Here is a 19,498-nt window from a genome sequence, read left to right as displayed (position 1 = left end):
TTGAAAATGCCAAAAAGACATTTTCAATGAAAATATCTCTAAATACCCCCCCCCCCCCTCAATTGGCCCCACCGGTGATAAATACCCATAATACTTTGAAAACTTGATAATTTGTTGATGAATACAAAAGTTAAAGTTGATTAATTAAAGAAATTAAACTGAAGAAATGTCATAATTAGCAAAAGAAAATAAATAAAATTAATTAATGTTATTATAATTTTTATAACTAATAAAATTAAATAAAAGAAAAATAAATTTAAAAAAAATCGTATAGTGTGTACTAATTTTTATTTGGTTCAGGACAACGGGTGCGATCCTTCTCTGGCATTCAATAGGTCGTCAACGATTGAGCTACATTTTTGGCGGTATGGGATTCATTCGTGAGTGATTTCGAGCCAGTTCGTGTCCCACCGTCGGCCAAAGTGGCGGAATTTACCTTTGGGTTTGAGGTCAGCTTTGACACAGACAAGCCATGTTTTGCGTTGTCCCCCTTGGCGTCACACCCAGCCGGGGAGAGCCTGGCAGTGAAGGATCTTTTTGCTCTGTGCCTCAGGTGGTCGGCGTTGGATGTGCCTTTACCAGCGCAGACGGCGTTTCTTGATAACTGACCCGATGTCAAGGCGCTGGGAGAATGATCGACGGAGACCCGTATTGCTCTTTCTCTCGGTTAGTCTGACTCCGGGGATCCTCCGAAGGCAAGAATGGTTAAGGACTTTCAGATCGTGCTCCTCCGATGGTTTCAGCGTCCAAGACTCGCATCCTTATAGAAGAACCAATCTGACGAGTGCCTCATAGATACGGATCTGTGCTTGCAGCTGGATTAGACACTTCCGCCGTAAACAGGAATTGAGCTGGGAAAACATTTTTGCAAAAGATTCCATTCGAGTGTGGACTTCGTTCGAGCTGCTTCCATTGCCGTCAATCAGAGATCCTAGGTACTTGAATTCTTCTGCCACGTCAATTTCATCTTGTTGGAGATAGATAGGTTGTATCGAATTTGGCGTATTGGACATGAGGATTTTCGTTTTGGGAATGCCGATTTCGAGACCCATTGATTTAGCGGTGATTGCCACGTTGGTAAGCATTTCCTCAGCTACGGTCCCAGACAGAAGACCGATGTCGTCTGCGTAATCTAGGTCGCTCAGGATAAAATCTGAGATACTTTAAAGAAAGAAAATGATAAAAAATGGGGTTTTTAAGGCCAAACGAGAATACTGAAAAAACACACAAAATGAATGTTCCGAGAGGACAATTGCCTCTCATCTTCAGAGTGAACAAAATAATATATACAAGGAAAAATGTCGAAGCAAAAAGCTTCAAAACACACGCTGAAAGTCAATGTGAAAAAATGATAAAAAAAAGCAAAAAATTGAACGATAAATAAAATTCAATAAAGGCCAAAAATTATGGAAATTAAAACCAAATACTTAACAACCACAAAGCGGATTATTTACCGATACCCGCGATTTGCTCAAGATTCAAAACATTAGAACCGCCATCGACGGATACTACCGGACAACTGAGAAATAAAAGAAAAAAATCATTCACTCAAAACGAACCAGCAATCAAATAAATAAGAGAATTATGTCATGTGATTTCTAGTTTTAGTAATTGCATTACTTGCAGACACCCTTTGAGCCCTAAGGGGTTGTTGCGTTTGATTATTTCATTGGGAACACAAAACATGTCAACAACTGCTTAAGTCAATAAATGGTGATTACACCATAATGCCACTTATTGGTAAACAATTCAATGAAAATTCAATATAATTAAACCATAAGGCTGAGAATGAATTTAAGAAACAATAAAACTAATAATTAGATTAATTAAATTAGAGAACTATAATAATTTCAGTAAATATTTAGCCAAATAGATCACGAAAGACGTAAAAATAGAGGTCTAGCCCAACAAGCTCTTTGTCTGACAGGAGTCCCTCGCGCAGAATCCCATGAGAAAATCGATTTTATTTATTTATTGGCTAAATAATTTATCAAGTACGTGATCATAACATTCAACCGCCAGATCATGATGGATCATATTAATCTGAAGTTGAGAATTCAGTGCAATCAGGTAGCCCAAATACGATATCAAAAATGAAGCATAACTAATACACGATTAAAATTATTGCATCAGAATAGTCATAGTGTCCAAGGTTACAAATTGGCCTCGTTTACTAAACGAGCCAAGAGCTCTTATGATACTTGTGACGAGGTCGGAAGAGCCAACATTTCGCAATGTTATCGCGATGATGTTTTTTTTTGAGGCTACCAGGATAGGCACCTCTTAGCGGGATTTCTGCTTCTGAAACTGAATAGCTTTTTCTTTAACTTTTGATTGATTTAGATCCATCGCTTGATTTAGCTCCTCCTACGCTTGCTGGCTCATACTATAGCAAATTCCAGATTTAATCACCATAAAACACAATCCAATCTGATATTTTTGGTAAAAGTGTAAGTCAAGGCCAGACATTTTAAAAAGGGTTCTGAAATTAAAAAATGGCAGAGCAAGAAAAAAAACTTATAAAAATTGTACCTATGACCTTCGGAGTAGAATACCAACACCATATCCACTGCGCTATGTAGGCTTTCAGGAAGACATTTTTTAAATATTTCTTCTAATTTTTCCGAATTAACCGTCCCTCCACTCTCCCCCCCCCCAAATGGTCGTATTGGGGAAGCGACTATTTCCAATTTAATCTGGTCTGGTTTCTGATGCGCCTGCCAACTTTCATTATCCTAGCTTATCTGGAAGTGCCCGAATTAGCAAAACCAGGACCAACAGACACAAATTGCGATCGCTATATGGCACTTGGCCGACGAGCAAGTGCCATAAAAAGAGAACAGTTATGCAGTGTTGTGGAATACATTGTGTAATTCAGTGTAATGCAGTGTTAGTGTAATACAGTAAATATACTGTATTGCGTATAATATTAGATGGAAGAAACCGGGAGAAACCAGCAAAAAGGAACGGGAGAAAATTAGTCCATAAAAGGTTTGACAAGTTCAAGTTTTAAATTGACTTTCGTGCTGCATTGCTGCAAATTAACGTGCTGCAAGCAACGCAAATTAACGTGCTGCAAGCAACGCAAATTAACGTGCTGCAAATTAACTTTCGTGCTGCAAAAATATATATGAGGGTATGCGGCCGCGCAGTAGTCTAAGTAAGTACTTGCCTGCTTACTTAATTATTAATCAAAGATATTGTAAACAAAGCAAAATAAATACCCAGCAACCTATATGCTAACAAATAATTCCCTTTTGTAATATATTCTTGTAGTATATAATAATATGTGTTATATAATATATTATAATCATAATTTGCAAATAAAAATAAAGGAGAAAAAATAGTGAGAAATCCAATCTCCATCACTCATCAACACTCAACTCCCATCCCTCCCACACTGTATTCCCGACCTCACCTTACCCCCTACCCTTACCACCTAGACACTAACCGTACTAGACACTATAGCCGTCCTGACTGAGTGGTTGGCGCGCTGGCATGGGAGTTCTTTGTCCAAGGGGCACGGGTTCAATCCCACACCAGTTATTTTGTTTGGGACGGGGGTCAGTGGCGTGACTCTGTAAGTTCAGCCAGAGTCGACCCAGCTCTAAATGGGTACCTGGAGAAATCTGGGGAAGGTAAGCCGGAAGGGTGCGTGAAAGCACAGGATGGTTGGCTCCCAACTCCCATTGCACTTCCTGGCTGAAGGGCCATGAAACGGAGATCAGCACCGCCGGTTTGGACCTTAAGGGTCCAGTGCCATTTTACTTACTTTACTTTTACTTTTAACCGTATATGCATCTATTTATAAAATGTTTTTTTCTTCAAAAAAGTTTATTATTTATGAGCATTTTTCTTTACTTGCAGTCACGTTCTAAAGTGCGCAACAGTGACGGATTCGCTACGCCAGTGGTAAGTGTATTGAACTTGTATTTCTTGTAAAATGTATGGCTTAATTTTCAGTATTTAAACGTCTATTTATTTTTTTTAGTCTTGTATAGATTTTATTTAAGACGAATAACAATTCTGGGTACTTGTTAATTAAACGAAACACACTCAATAAACTAAGGTAGGTTAAGGATGGATTATAATCTTTAGTTTATATAACAATATAATTTGGGTTATATATTTCAATATATGGGGGGGATGAGTATTTGGACAGCGCCACTAACACCCACCCCCCTAAGGTACAAATATATAGCTCAAATTATACAAGGCCAATGCATTCTGTCCTCCATCATTTGTTTTTGTGGCTATGAAACCAGTTTTTTCAAATCTTATATTGAGCTAACTTCTTGACTGTGTTTTGTTTAATTAACAAGTACCCAATTCTGAAGCGATGTGTCATGCAAAGTTTCTCGGAATACATGCGCATAGAGGGTAGGGGATCGGGAGGGTGGTTGACGTTTACAGTGACACAATTCAATTATATATTCTTTTGATTGGTTCAGAGAAACGCTTATAAAAAGGTGCTGGTATTAGGAGTAGACAAATATACTAGCGGGTAATTTGGGTTATATATTTCAATATAGGGGGTGGGTGGGTATAAGTATTTGGACAGCGCCCCTAACCCCCACCCCCTAAGGTACAAATATGTAGCTCAATTTATACAAGGCCAATGCATTCTGTCCCCCATCATTTGTTTTTGTGGCTATGAAACCGGTTTTCTCAAATCTTACATTGAGCTAACTTCTCGACTGTGTTTTGTTTAATTAACAAGTACTCAACTCTGAAGCAATGTGACATGCAAAGTTTCTTGGAATACATGCGCATAGAGGGTAGGGGATCGGGAGGGTGGTTGACGTTTACAGTGACGCTATTCAATTATATATTCTTTTAATTGGTTCAGAGAAACGCTTATAAAAAGGTGCTGGTATTAGGAGTAGACAAATATACCAGCGGGTATTGCAGTAAGTACTGCAAGCGGGTACACCGCTTGCAGTACTTTTTTCAAAAATGTTGCCACCCATTCTTCACTAAGATATTTTACAGTGAATGCTGATTGTAATCTACTTTTGGCAATTGTAATTTATTTGATGTTTGTGATTTGCTACAATAAATGGAATAACAGAGTTGTTTGCGCTACGCTTTCAGCGAGTGCTATTTGTCTTTATTAATTCAAGGGAATATATATAATTCCTTGTGTAGGAAAGCCAAATCTCTCTTGTTATCTAAATAATTTTGATGCGTGTGGCAATGGTATTCGTAAAACTTGGAATTCAATAAATTCTGTGCTTAAACCCGGTTCTTAATCTAGCTCTTTACCTACAAGTAGATGGTGACTAAGCTGTAGAGGGTGAGCTTATTGTCCAAGAAGCATTCTTCACTTAATTCTTCGCTAATATTGGTAAGAATATTGCCTCCGAAGCTACTTTATTTCGGCCTAAGCTGGACTTTAAATTTTACCTCTGGCCGTCTTTTGTTAAGTCTATGTTTCTAGAGCCAGTAACAGTAAGTGAAATTACCAGAATTGTTAATGGCTTGAAAAACTCCTCATCTGGGCCAGATTTTATTCCTACTAAGGTAGTTAAATCTATTCTTCCTTCAATAGTTGTGCCTCTAACAAAACTTGTTAATCTTTCATTTAAATATGGTGTTTTTCCGGATGCTCTCAAGCGTGCTCGGATTATTGTTCTGTATAAAGGTGGACCAAGAAAAGATCCAGTAAATTATCGACCAATTCCAATTTTATCAGTATTTAGTAAAATCTTCGAAAAGTCTATGCTTTCTCGTCTTCTGATTTTCTAAAATATAAAAAAATTCTTCATAATTTTCAATTTGGTTTCCGAGTGAAGCACTCGTCTGAACATGCCTGTAAGACCCTTTTGAATTTTGTACATTTTGTATTAGATTCTTGATTAATTCCGGCTGCTATATTCCTGGATACTCGCAAGGCATTCGATTCCTTAGCCCAAGAAATTCTTCTATCGAAGATGTCTCATTTTGGCATTAGGGATAATGTATTTTCTTGGTTGCAATCTTATTTGAATATTAATATTCAATTAATAGTTAATTTCTTAAAATAATTAATTAGTAATTAATAGTTAATAGTTAATATTAATAGTTAATATCAATTGTTAATAAATTAATAGTTAAAAGTTGATAGTTAATAAGAAATTAATAGTTAATTTCTGTCGATCCACTTTTCCTTTCTCCCTCACAAGTGAATTTTGTCGTCCCTCAGGGATCAGTTTTACGGCCTCTGTTATTTTTGATTTATTTAAATGATCTTTTTTATGCAGTAAAAAAGCAGAAAGTTATTAATTGCTTTAGACACTGCCATCCTAAGCCTTCCCTTGCCCATAGTGCCAACTACAGTTCGCCATCTTCTGATGTCCTTGTTTGTTTTGCTGATGGCAGCACACTTACATCTTTAAAAAATTGCATATCTGAGCTTCGATTAAATTCGGGAAATTTGTTTGAGCGAGTAATTTTATGGTTTGATGCTAATTATCTTACCCTAAATTTTTCCAAGTCCAGTGTTTTGATATTTTCGCATGTTTCTCAGATTTATCCCCAGTTATCAGAAATACCATACTGGGATACACTTTCTAAGGTCTACAATAAAGCTAGAAACCTCATTAAGGAAACTAATCGTTCAAGAGTTATCCCATCACTTGATTTCGAGTCACTTTATATTCTTTCGTGTGCATGTTTTACTTTTTCTCAGCTTCGTGGTGACCTCCCCCATCCCCTAAGTGTTCCGCCATCTATCACCTCTGATCGGAATAATTATAATCTTCGCAATACCAAAAATCATATTCAAGTTCTTTTTACTCCTTGTGTAAGGTCAGATTTTAATCCTTTAATTGCGTGTCATTTTGTGTCGAATAAGTTGCCCGAATCAGCTCGAAGGTGTCACTCATTCGGTTTGTTCAAAAAAAATTAATTAAAAATGCTTTGGCTTCTTAGAAGATATCATATCTATTAATTTTTATTTTTTCATATATATATATATATATATATATATATGTATATATATATATCTATGTATATATATCTATATCTATATATATAAAAATAAGTTGTCTGTCTGTGTGTCTGTGGATCAGGTGACGTCATGTTTTCGACTGACGAAATTACGAAATTACATTGGGACACAAATGACGACCAGGACACCGGCACATAGGGAATATAAATGACGACCGGGACACTCAAAGAGAAAGCGACCGGGACACAAGGAATGTTCAATTAGCAATCACCATCAACAAAACACCGTCAACAAACCATCACAAATGACGACCGGGACACAGGGAGTATAAATGACGACCAGGACATAAGTAAAAAAAACTAAAAAAAAAGGTAAAAACTACAAAAAAACTAAAAAGAAAAAAACAAACTAAAAACTAATAAAAAAACTAAAAAAGCTAAAAAACTAAAAAAACTAAAAAATAAAAAAAACTAAAAAAAGGAAACAAAAAGAAAAATAAAGGAGAAAAACAAAACTAAAAAAATAAAAATAAACAAAAACTAAAAAGAAAAAAGAAAAAAAAACTAAAAAAACTAAAAAAATGTAAAAACCAAAAAAAAACTAAAAAGAAAAAAAGGGGAAAAATACAAAAATTTATTTCATCATTTACCATTTCAAAAACGAATGTATATACAGACTGGGACACCGGAATACAAATGACGACCGGGACACAGGGAATATAAATGACGACCTGGACACAGGGACACAACTACAACGGGGACGCCGGGGGGCACAGGGGGATATATAAATGACGATGGGGACACAGAGAATGTTCGATTAGCAATCACCATCAACAAAGCTCAAGGGCAATCATTAGAATCATGAGGTATAACTAAAAAAAAACTAAAAAAAAAGGCAGAAAACTAAAACCTAAAAAAAAGACCAATTCAAAAACGAATGTATATACAGACTGGGACACGAATGACGACCGGGACACCGGGACACAAGGAATATCAATGACGCCCGGGACCCTCAAAGAGAATTCACAGACTGGGACACCGGGACATAAATGACGACCGGAACACATGGAATATAAATGACGACCGGGGGGCACACGGGGATATATAAATGACGACGGCGACACAGGGAATCGTCGATTAGCAATCACCATCAACAAAGCTCAAGGGCAATCATTAGAATCATGAGGTATAGATCTGAATACGGATTGTTTTCCCATGGACCATTATATGTTGCATGTTCAAGAGTCGGTAAACCTGACAATCTATTTGTATGCACAGACAATGGGACAGCAAAGAATGTTGTATATTCGCAAGTTTTACGTAGTTAAAAACATATATATATATATATATATATATATATCTATCTATATTGACAGGTGGGACATAGGGACACAACTACAATGGCGCGTAACTAATATGACGCGTAACGACTTACGCGCGCGGGGGGGCTTGGGGGGGGCGCGAAGTGCCCCCACCAACTAGGTGTTGGGGTGGCGCGAAGCGCCACCCCAACAGCTAGTATATATATATATATATATATATATATATATATATATATATATATATATATATATATATATCATATATATATATCATTATATATATATATATCATTATTTCATTGGAGACTACATAATCTATTGAACTACTTAATTTAGTCTATTTATTTTTGTTTTCTATAGTTTTATTTTATTTATATTTTCTTATCTTCTCCTTTTTGTTATCCTCTCTGTAAGTGATTATTTTTTTTCTGAGTAAGTGACTCGTTTATCTTCCCCCTTCTTTACAGGCCAAAGAACCTCTGGGGGAATAGTAAAATGCAATATTGTATGTGTATTTCATGATGAATAAACCTTATCTTTGTCTCATCGCCCCAGGCGCGGACCCAGGAGTGTTTTTTCTGCAAGGGACGGGGGGAGGTAGTTCCATTAAAAAAAATATAACTTAGAATTCTGAATTAGAAGTATCCTGAATTTTGGAAACTTCTGAGGATTTCGGCGAAGGGGAGTGGGCCCTGTACCCCCTGGCGTATATCCCTGCATCAGCCCTTAGTATAACGAGTATTCTAAATTTGAAATTTACTATAATAACAGATTGAGTGTTATTATTCTGTTATTTAATGAAAAGTACTCCCCTAAATAGTGTCTTTTAATAAAACTAAAACAGTGTTTCCACACGAGTTAAAAAGCAAATTCGAAACTTAAAATTTGCACAAGTTAGTCTGTATAATAGGGAAGAAAAATAAGTATGAATGAAAAAATGAATCTTTTGTGGCAATGCTGAAATGAAGAAGCGAGCAAAGTCACCATGAATAAGTTTGGCGTTGCCCCCCGCTCTCAAACTGCCCAAAAAACTAATGCTTCTTTATTGCTTCGTTGGGAAAGATTTTTTTATTTGTTTCTGTGTTTTTGATTTGACACTGTCATTTGAATACCAATCCCGTCATGTGTGAATGAGATTTTTCTTAATTATTCGGTTTTCTTTATCACAAGACTGAGTAGATGCAGCAATTTCCTTTAAAATGAGAAACTACTTTCTATGATGCAATACCCCACTAGCAGCAGATAACATAAAAAGAAAAAGAGGACAGATCAGTGCCACCCATAACATAAAAAGAAAAAGAGGACAGATCAGTGCCACCCATACAACACCACCCATAACATAAAAGGAAAAAGAGGACAGATCAGTGCCACCCATAACATAAAAAGAAAAAGAGGACAGATCAGTGCCACCCATACAACACCACCCATAACATAAAAAGAAAAAGAGGACAGATCAGTGCCACCCATACAACACCACCCATAACATAAAAAGAAAAAGAGGACAGATCAGTGCCACCCATACAAGAAAGTGATTTTTCTTGTTGTTCAAGCCAGGGAACTGTTAATTTTCCATTTTGGGCTTTGGATCTTGGTGATTCCAATGGCTTACTTTTGATTTCTACCCGAATCCACTTCTTTGTGGTTTTGGTCTATTATTCAAAATTGCCGTAAATCTGTTTTCAAAATCACATTTTACGATTAATACAAATTTAGATAGTAGTTGACATTCCTGAATCAGCTGGAAATGTGAATTTTTTCTCACTTGACAATTTTTTAAAAAAAATTCGTTTTTCAATTTTTGGTTAGTACGGACGCTGTTTTGTTTCTTGCTAGGTTGCAGCTACTGCTGCAACCGCGGTCAAACGTGTCTGATATATGCGTACTCTTACTGTATTTTTGTTTGGTTAAACTACCTGATCTTTTAAGGTAATTCTCTTAACGATCCTAAAAAAATTACCAGTCGGACAAGGTGCAACATGTCTATATTTGTTATGGAGGAGGAGAAGGAGCCATTTGAGGGAGAGGTTAGAGGGTCTTGCATCATCCTAAATTAAAAGAGGTATAATTTAACCATCCCGTCACTTAAATTGATTTATAAAGCCTCCGTTTCCATTGCGCTCTTCCTATAATCATGGGCTCTTGCCCAGGCAGCAGCAAAGATCCAGTCCCCCAAAAAAGGGCCGGTTTTAGGGGGCTAGAGGGGTCAAGTGCCTCGGGTAACATCCTGGGGGGAGGGGACAAAACAAGCTTAAATTGTAATATGCTTGGGCAAAAATTGTAACATTCAAAATGTTGATGGTGCGGCAAATTCTACATTTGCCCCCCCCCCCTTTGTGAAAAAACCTAACTTCAGCTCTGCTCCCAAGACACACATATTGAACCTTTCTCATTGCTCTGACCTAAAGGGATATCTTGAAATCTGCTTTTGATGTCATGTGAGGCTTTCGATGTGTCCGTGGTCACAGTGAGTGGTTGTTTTCCCTACGATAGGATTAGGACCACTGAAAAGTGTACTAAAGCTTTTAAATTACTACGGAATGACCCTGTCCCAACGTTTCATGAGTATTCGTCCTAAATCTTGAGGACAGAGAAAAAAGATTAATTGCACGGTAGACACATTGTTCTTTACTAAGTCAGCACCGTTGTGTTCACTATAATCGCGTACACAGCATTTCTCGTATCGACTTGGCCGATTTTTTAACGCTATTATTTAAATTCGTGTTTAAAAAGTAGAGTTGTGTTAATACTGTTTTAAAAAGTAGAGGTGAGAGAAAGAGTTAAACTTTAGCGTAAAAAGCACGGCGTTGAGGAGGGAACAGCCCCTCTCATATACGGGGTAATTTCTGCTCGTTTTAAGTTTTAATGTCGCTCCTTACTTTCAGTTAAAAAAAAACTTGTTTTTTATTTATTTAATTACCACTAAGGAGTCAATCACTTTTCGTTGACAAATCTACGACGAAGAGAGCAAGTACTTATTATCAAAGTTCTGAATTTGCTTATGAAATAGGCTAGACCTCTGCTTCATTTTTATGTTTACTTTACCTAGTGGAGTCAATGTCTACTAGCTATGTTTTAAACTAGGGTTTCAAAGCAAGCGTATTTCAGTGCTGGGGTATTTTGCCCTAACCCTATTCGTTTTCGCGTACTCTTCCTTGGCTGCTGAACAAACTTTTGACAGCTGTAATGTGAACAACCCGGCTCAATAGTAACCGAAACTCTAAAAAATGGAATCTTGACACCAATAGTTATATCACAAAAATTGCAAATACAAATATATCAATATATATTGCAAATATATTGCAAATAAAAATATATGGAATATATTTGTATTGCTTTAAAAAGTAGAGTTATGAGAAAGAGTCAAACTTTAGCATAAAGAGCGAGGCGTTGAGGAGGGGACAACCCCTTTCATATACGGGATAATATCTGTTCGTTTTAAGTTTTAATGTCGCTCCCTACTTGCAGTTAAAAAAAAAACTTTTTTTTTATTTGATTTAAACTACGGATCGAATATAGAAGGCATTATCTTGTTGTAGCTAAATTAAAAATCGTTTTTGATGAAAAAATTAACCTACAATTCAGCGCTGTATCCAAGATTTTTTTTAAGGAGGGGGGGGTTTACACAAGGATTTCTTTTTCGTAGAGTTTACACAGAAAAGCTAAAAAAATGCGTAAAAATTTGTTTATATCTATTTTTGTTATGTTTTTACTAGTCAGACAAACTTTTCCGGGGGAGGGTGCTCAAACCCCTGAATTCAACATAATGCGCCATCTATGCTACATCTTGGTTTATTGTTGCTAAATTCGACTCTTTGCTGTTAATGTGATAAAGCTTCTGCATTATTTTTAGGTTATTTTCATATTGATTTATATACTCTAGAGATAGATTTTTAGCTAAGGTGAATTTGAGAAACCCTTTTCAATTCCTAGTATAGGTCTTTTCTATAGGTATTTCTATCAGCGCCATCTTTTTTCACATATTAATTAGGTCGCCATCTACATCGCCAGTATCATATGGCACCATTTTTGTTGCTCTTCATATAACACTGGTCGATAGTTGCTAAGTATTTATTTTCCAACAAATACAATCAATTCTAATGCTGTTACGATCTAAACGACTACATCTGACTAGTTTTTAGCAAGAAAGACAAGACATTTCATTTAGCCATCAAGTAGTGAATATAATTGGAAATTCCAAAATTTAAAGGCAATCACGCTGCGATAGAGGTGGCGAGAGAAAGGTAAGCAGAAGGGGGGTGACTGAGTTGGTAGCAAGAGCCGTGGTACCCGCCGGGCGTACCCCTTAAATTGCGGGGACAAGGTAACCAACCCTCAACACTTCCCTTACTTTTCTATTCATTGTTGCCAGAGCATCGCGACGAAGTGATTCGGACATCTTTTTGGCCCATCTTCCTTAATTGCGGGGTAAGGGTTCAATAGCCAGACGACATTACGAGCTCAAAACACTCGGCGCTACTACTTGATTTGCAACTAAACAAATGAACCAACCACCATGTTCTGTTTGCAGTCAAAATGTAACCAAAAGCAGCGGCGGTGCAAAATGCACGAAATGCTATAAGTGGTGCCATCTGACGTGCGGAAAGACAAAATACTCACATGAACTAGCAAGCATCTTTGTTTGCCCTAGCTGCAAGCCTGCGAATACAAGCTCACCTGCATCGGGAGTCAAAACCCGATCGAACCCAGAAGTAGCCCCTAGTCCAAATCTACCGCCGAAAAACAACTCAACTCCGATCAGCACAAACAACGATATGCCAACAACATTCAGAGGCAACAACAACATCTCGGATCAGAGCTTGGGACAGGGAAAAGCCACCTTACCTGAAGCGGTCGAGCTCAGCGCTGCAAATGAACTATGCAGCTACTGTCATCTACCGACAGAAAATTCCACGGCCATCAAATGCTTTTTCTGTGGTGAATACGAGCACGCGGGATGTAGACAATTAAACGCCGATCTATTCCTAACAATTAAGAGCCTAGATCCTGATTCACGTCTTTTCAAATACGAATGCGAGAGCTGCAACAAAAGAAACGTATCGTTCCTGCAGCTAAAACTGAGGGAAGCGCTCCAGTTAAATGCACCCAGTCCTTCGCTCCCAGCTCCTGTTCCAACGGAAAGCACCATCCAAAGCTATGATACTACTGTTGATGTGATACTGAAGGCTGATAAGGAAAAACAACTTAGAGAAGGAAAACGGACAAATGTTGCGATCTTTGGTCTCCCGGAGTTAGAAGACACCTCTGACAAAGACTTGGTGATTAACCTAACTACAGAGAATGATTTGGGAGCTCACCTGCAGCACGACGACATTCGTGAGGTCGTACGCGTGGGAAGTCAAATAAATGGCAGTAAGCCACGCGTCTTAGTAGTCAAACTGAAGGACTCAATCGACACAATCAAGAAGCGACAGAAGATTCTCAGCGCAGCCCCAAATCTAAGAAAATCGACCAACGAACTTGTAAAAAACCAGGTCTACATAAACCCTGATCGAACACCAATGCAAAGGGCACAACAGCGTCGAGCAAAGTCGAGCCAAGGTCAGCAAGCACAGCAACACTAATGTTACTGGAAGCACCAATTTCAGGTCCAACGGCAACCAGAGAATGAGACAACAAGCGAGACCATCAAATGGTCCCAGCCAACGACAGCCCCAAAATTGACGAGGAAAAGGCCCAAGCCATACAAATGAATCTGAAAAAAAAATAAAATGCCTCTATTTCAACGCTGACTCTCTCTTAAACAAAATGGAGGAAGCAAAGCAGGTTATCAAACTGGAAAATCCGCATATTGTGGCAATAGTAGAAGTTAAACCAAAAAACTACAGATACTTACCTACCGTCACAGAGCTCAGTATCGAAGATTATTATCTGTATGAATAAAATCTGGAAGAGAATACAGGTAGAGGGATAGTCTGCTATTGTCGAAAAGGCATCAACGTGCATCCAATATCGAGGTCAACCGACACGGTTGAGCCCAAAGAAAGTCTGTGGATCTGCATTAAGTCTAAAACGACCAGCGACACTGTTCTTGGGATCTGTTATCGTAGCCCCAACAACACTAACACATCCGACGAAGCTCTGTTCTCGCAAATAGAAGCATTCGCTAAGAACACCAACCAAAAGCTTGCTATTATAGGAGATTTCAATCTCCCTAAGATAGACTGGAATAGGCGATACACCACGGAATCTACCGCAAGCTTGACGAGTAAATTCCTGGACGTTATTAACGAACAATTTCTAGAGCAGTTAATATCTGAGCAAACAAGGATGCGGGGATCTGACACACCAAGTATCCTCGATTTGTTACTGGTAAGCAATGGAGACCTGGTATCAGATATTAAGCAGTTGTCACCAATCGGTAAATCGGATCACTCGGTAATTGTGTTTAGCTTGGAAACGGAGGTTTTGAGGACACGTGCGGCACCGAAACGTAACTACTACAAGGGAGATTACGTTGCTATGAGAAGAGAGCTTTCGGATGTCAACTGGATTGAAGAATTCAGTGGGTTGGAGTCGTTAGACACCATTTACACAAGGTTCACTAAGATTGTAGCCTCAATGGAAGAACAATTTATTCCTATGCACAATAAATACACCCGTGTTGCATTACCTAAAGCCAATATTGAACTGATTAAAGCAAAACAAAAAGCATGGAGTGACTACAAAAGTAATCGACAAAGTAACGACCGAGAGAAAACATTCAAGAGGCTCCGCAACAGGGTTCGAAAAGCAACAAGAAGAGAAGGAAAGCTTAGAGAGCGTAAATTAGCTTTCTCCTTGAAAGAAAACCCAAAAAGTTTCTGGAAATACGTGAACAGCAAAAGGAAAAACAAAGGTGGAGTCTCATCTCTTTACGATCCCGTGAAACAAAAGCTGGTACAAGACCCCACGGACAAGGCAAATTTTCTCAACAGCCAGTTCTCTTATGTTTTTACTCAGGAACCTGAGAACGAAGACCACTTTAGCCGCGAGGAACCAATTCAGGGTATAAGCGAATTGATAAGACCGATAGAGATCAAACATAGCGATGTTCTAAAAAAACTCAGAGAACTTAACCCAAGCAAGTCCACAGGCCCAGACAATCTACATCCAAAACTGCTCAAAGAACTTGCAACGGTAATAACAGAGCCACTAGTCTACATTTACAGAAAGTCTCTTGAACTCGGTGAGCTTCCCGCTATTTAGAAAAAAAGCTATTGTCGTCCCAATATACCAAGGTGGGAAACGAGAAGACCCATCAAACTACAGACCGATAAGCCTCACTTGCATTACGTGTAAAGTACTTGAGTCTCTCATTGCAGACCACACCCTAGAACACTTAAAACGAGAAAAAATACTTACCGAAAAGCAGTTTGGTTTTCTTAAGGAACGATCTGCAGAGATCCAACTGCTTTGTGCCACAGATGATTGGAAGAAAAACATCGACAAAGGGTTCCAGATTGATATCATATACTTGGATCTCAAGAAAGCCTTTGACAAAGTTCCCCATAAGCGTCTCGTCAAGAAGCTCAGGAAATACGGTCTCTCCTCATCCGGGTCCTCATTTAGTCTTCTTCAGTGGATTACGGACTTCTTAACTGGCAGAAAGCAAGTTGTGTGCGTAGAAGGTTGTCTCAGCAATACCGAAGAAGAAGTTCTTAGCGGAGTACCCCAGGGGTCAATTCTCGGCCCCCTTCTGTTTAATCTCTACATCAACGACCTAGTTGAGGGCATCAAATCTGACATCCTTCTCTACGCGGACGACACAAAGCTCTATCGCGTCATCTCGTCATGTGAAGACATTCACCACCTGCAGGCGGATCTCCAACGAATCGATGACTGGATGAAGAAGTGGATCATGGAAATCAATACCCAGAAAAGTCATATCCTCACTCTGGGTCCACAAAACTTTTCGTCCTCATACTTTCTTGGTTCCGCTGCACTCACTCTTAGTAGAGAAGAAAGAGACCTAGGCATCTTAGTGGATTCTGAACTGAACTTCAGTAGCCACTATGAAGCTGTCGTCAAGAAGGCTTCCAAAGTTGCTGGTATTATCAGAAGAAACTTCTCGTGCGAGGACGACAAAATGCTTGCTACGCTCTATAAGTCCCTTGTCCGCCCGATTCTTGAGTATGGACATTGTTCTACAAGACCATACTACAACAAGGACATAGATGCTCTCGAAAATGTTCAGAGGAGGATAACTAAATTCTCTCCCAGGTTACGCTTCCTTCCCTACGAAGAGCGGCTTAGAAAGCTTGAAATCCCAACCCTCGCCTATAGATTCCACCGTGGTGATCTTATTGAAATGTACAAGCTCTGCAATGGAGCCTATGATAACGTACCAGCCGTGCAGTTCAATAAAAATCATCTCCGAGGACATCAGTACAAAGTGAGTATGGAACGTTTTTACAAGGACATGGGCCGATGGACTTTCGGCAACCGAGTTGTTCAGCATTGGAACAACTTACCAGAAAGAGTAATCTGCTCCACAAACCTACGGACATTCAAGAAGGAAGTTGATGAATATTATTCAATTGACATTTTCTCCTTATGCAAATTTAGAAGAAATGCAAATTAAGATTTTTGTTTTGTAGAGGCTTAACGGCCTGCCATCAAATTTGCGAATGTATTTATAATTTAAAAGGAAGAACAAGAACATTGTTGTGCTACAGAGCTTAATTTACAATGTGAAATTCCACCAAAACTTCTTATTAAAAATGAAATTGCGGTTCATACAATTTTGTATTCCGACTATTTTAAAGAGCCATATTCTTGACATCATACTGCCTGCAACACGTCAATAATGACGTCAATAGTTACGTCTTGGCCTTTGATGTCGACCCCCCCCCCTGCCAGATCGCCGGAAGTGCCATTAATTCATGTGAACCAGACCCAATAAACATCATTCTCTGAACTCGGATACAAGAAATACCATACAGCCTCGCTTTGATTCGTTAATCATTGGCCTAATCGATGTGAAATCTGATTTCCAATAGTGCTTTTCACAGAGCTGTAATTAATGTGGCCTAAAAACAACATGTTCAACTTCATGTCCTATTCCGTGAATTTTAATGTTAGCTCTTTATCACAGTCACCATCTAAGCCTACCTGAACAAAGGTAATGACAGAGAAATTGAGTAATACACTGCCTCGGGAGCCTCTCTCATATACGTCTAATGAACGTAGAAATGTGAATAAGAGTCAAACAAATGTTAAAAAAGCAACCTGATCATACTTGTGACTCCTAATGATCTGTAGCTAGTTTTAAAGTACTAGAAAACGTCAGACAATGCTAAGTGTACTTATATGTATTTCATCCTCTGGATTTTCCGTTTTGTAATTGTAATGATTTCATTCACACAGTCTTGGATTCCTTTTAGTTGGATTTCTTTTTTGATATCTGACTTTTCAAGTCTAAAATTCACACAGATTACTTTGACATTGCTAAAAGGAAACAAAGAGTAAACGTTAATTCAAAACTTCCTGTGATTGTTTTATGGGGGAAAAAGAAAGTGGTGGCTTCATAATGTTAACGATGTTAGGGTATTTCCCTATAGTTGGGTAATTTTTGGGCCCCTTTATAAGTGTTTTCTCTTTTGGAAAGTATAAATCCCGAGCCGCACCTAACTAATTATTTATGTGTTTCTTATTACATGCCTTGTTTTTTAGCCTCTTCGACGCCCTGATTTCGAGTCAAAGTATAAAGAGCTATCGTCGGTTGTTGCAAATCGAGAAGATGAGATATTACATTTGAAAGACTCAATCATAGAAATTAGAGTTGAATATGAAAAACGAATCAATCAACTTCAACAAGCCCTGGCTCAGACTGACTTAACAACAGAAGAAAAGACTAAAACAATCTGCGAATCTCTTAGAATCACATATGAAAACCAAATCAAAGAAAAAGAAGAGAAACTTAAGAATGAGATTGATTTTCTGAAGAACGTGCTTGAAAAAACAAATGAAGAATTTACTTCCAAACGTTGTCAATGGGAAGAATATGAGAATTATGTCCAGCTTGAACTAGTGAGATTAAACGCTGAATATGAAAGCCAATTGTTGAGTAAAACCAAACCCCCGACGAACAATATTGTTCATCCAGAGTTGGAAACAAAGTTGAAGGAGTCTGAGTCAATTCGCCAATCACTGCTTGAGATGATTGAGATTCAGAATACCGATTGGTTGAATAGAGAAAGGCATTTAGCCAATAAAGTAGTTTTTCTGGAGGGAGCTCACACAGAGTTTAGAAGCTCTTTCCAATCTTTATATGAGTCAGTGTTTGACGAAGCAGTTGATGTAATGTCGAAAAACTTTGATGTGATGACTAAGGAGGGATGTCTAAGACTAAAGACTGCATTTTCAGAATTCAAATCAAAAGTGGATGAATTTGAAAAGGTAAAGAAGCTGCTAAATGAAGAGACGGTATTGTTGGACCAGGCTCTGATTGCAGAGAAGCACAAGCGAGAAATGTTACAGTCTACTCTTAACGACATGATCAGTAAAGACGAACAACTCGATGATCAGATTCTCCAGTTACTTTCTGAAATGAAAGTAACTAAGTCTCTATGTTTCAGTGTTTTCAAAGATCTTGAGGATATTGCACAACATGCTGGAGCAGTGGCAGAACTCAGTGGCCGCAGAATAATCAACCTAGAAGAGAAGGTGGAAGAGTTAGAACTTATGAAGAAAGCATTAGAAGCCGAGGTAAAAGAAAAGCAAATTGAGGTATCAAATTTGGCTTCCAGTACGTCTTTCCTACAAGTGTCTCTGGATGATTTGAAATCCATGTATGATCGGCAAGAAGAGACTCTTCGTTTAACCTCCAGTGAAATGACTGCGACAAAAAATAAGATTAAAGAATTAACTAACGCTAATGAAGCTATGCTGCAGAAGATTGAAGACTATCATAAAAGCCGTGAAACTGCCGAGGTTTCAATAGAGGTTCTTAAAGATGAATTAGAAGTTAAAAAAGAAACTCTAAATTTAGCTATTGAAGACAAAAAGAGAGCTTCGACTGAAGTGGCAACATTGTTGGAAAATCTCTCAGAAACAAAATTATTGCTTTCTAGCCTAAAGACAGAGAAAGAAGAGGTTTCTGAGAAACTCAAACAAGTAAGTTATGTTTTTTTTATTCAAACTTACAACCACATAGTAGGTGTATGCAAATTTTGCCTGGACGTTTTGTCGAAAATGTTGATCCTCCGAGTCTTAGGGCACAATCAGGCAGTCGACTGAGCCCTTTA

At 38.2% G+C, this 19,498-nt stretch overlaps 1 protein-coding gene across 2 annotated transcripts in view; it reads left to right on the top strand.

Annotated features, from left to right (window-relative positions):
* Nucleotides 1-19,498, top strand: part of LOC136040658 (hyaluronan mediated motility receptor-like) — a 92,948-nt gene that overhangs the window by 29,597 nt on the left and 43,853 nt on the right. For both annotated transcript variants that reach the window (XM_065724941.1, XM_065724942.1), the window contains 2 exons: nucleotides 3,868-3,912; nucleotides 17,925-19,367. In XM_065724941.1, the coding sequence (XP_065581013.1) occupies nucleotides 3,868-3,912; nucleotides 17,925-19,367 (1,488 nt within the window). The remainder of the gene's footprint in view (nucleotides 1-3,867; nucleotides 3,913-17,924; nucleotides 19,368-19,498) is intronic.

Source organism: Artemia franciscana, chromosome 21 (assembly GCF_032884065.1).
Source record: "Artemia franciscana chromosome 21, ASM3288406v1, whole genome shotgun sequence".
NCBI classification, from domain to species: Eukaryota; Metazoa; Arthropoda; class Branchiopoda; order Anostraca; family Artemiidae; genus Artemia; species Artemia franciscana.
The sequence above is the reverse complement of the archived record's forward strand: the minus strand, read 5'-3'. Positions and strand labels throughout refer to the sequence as shown.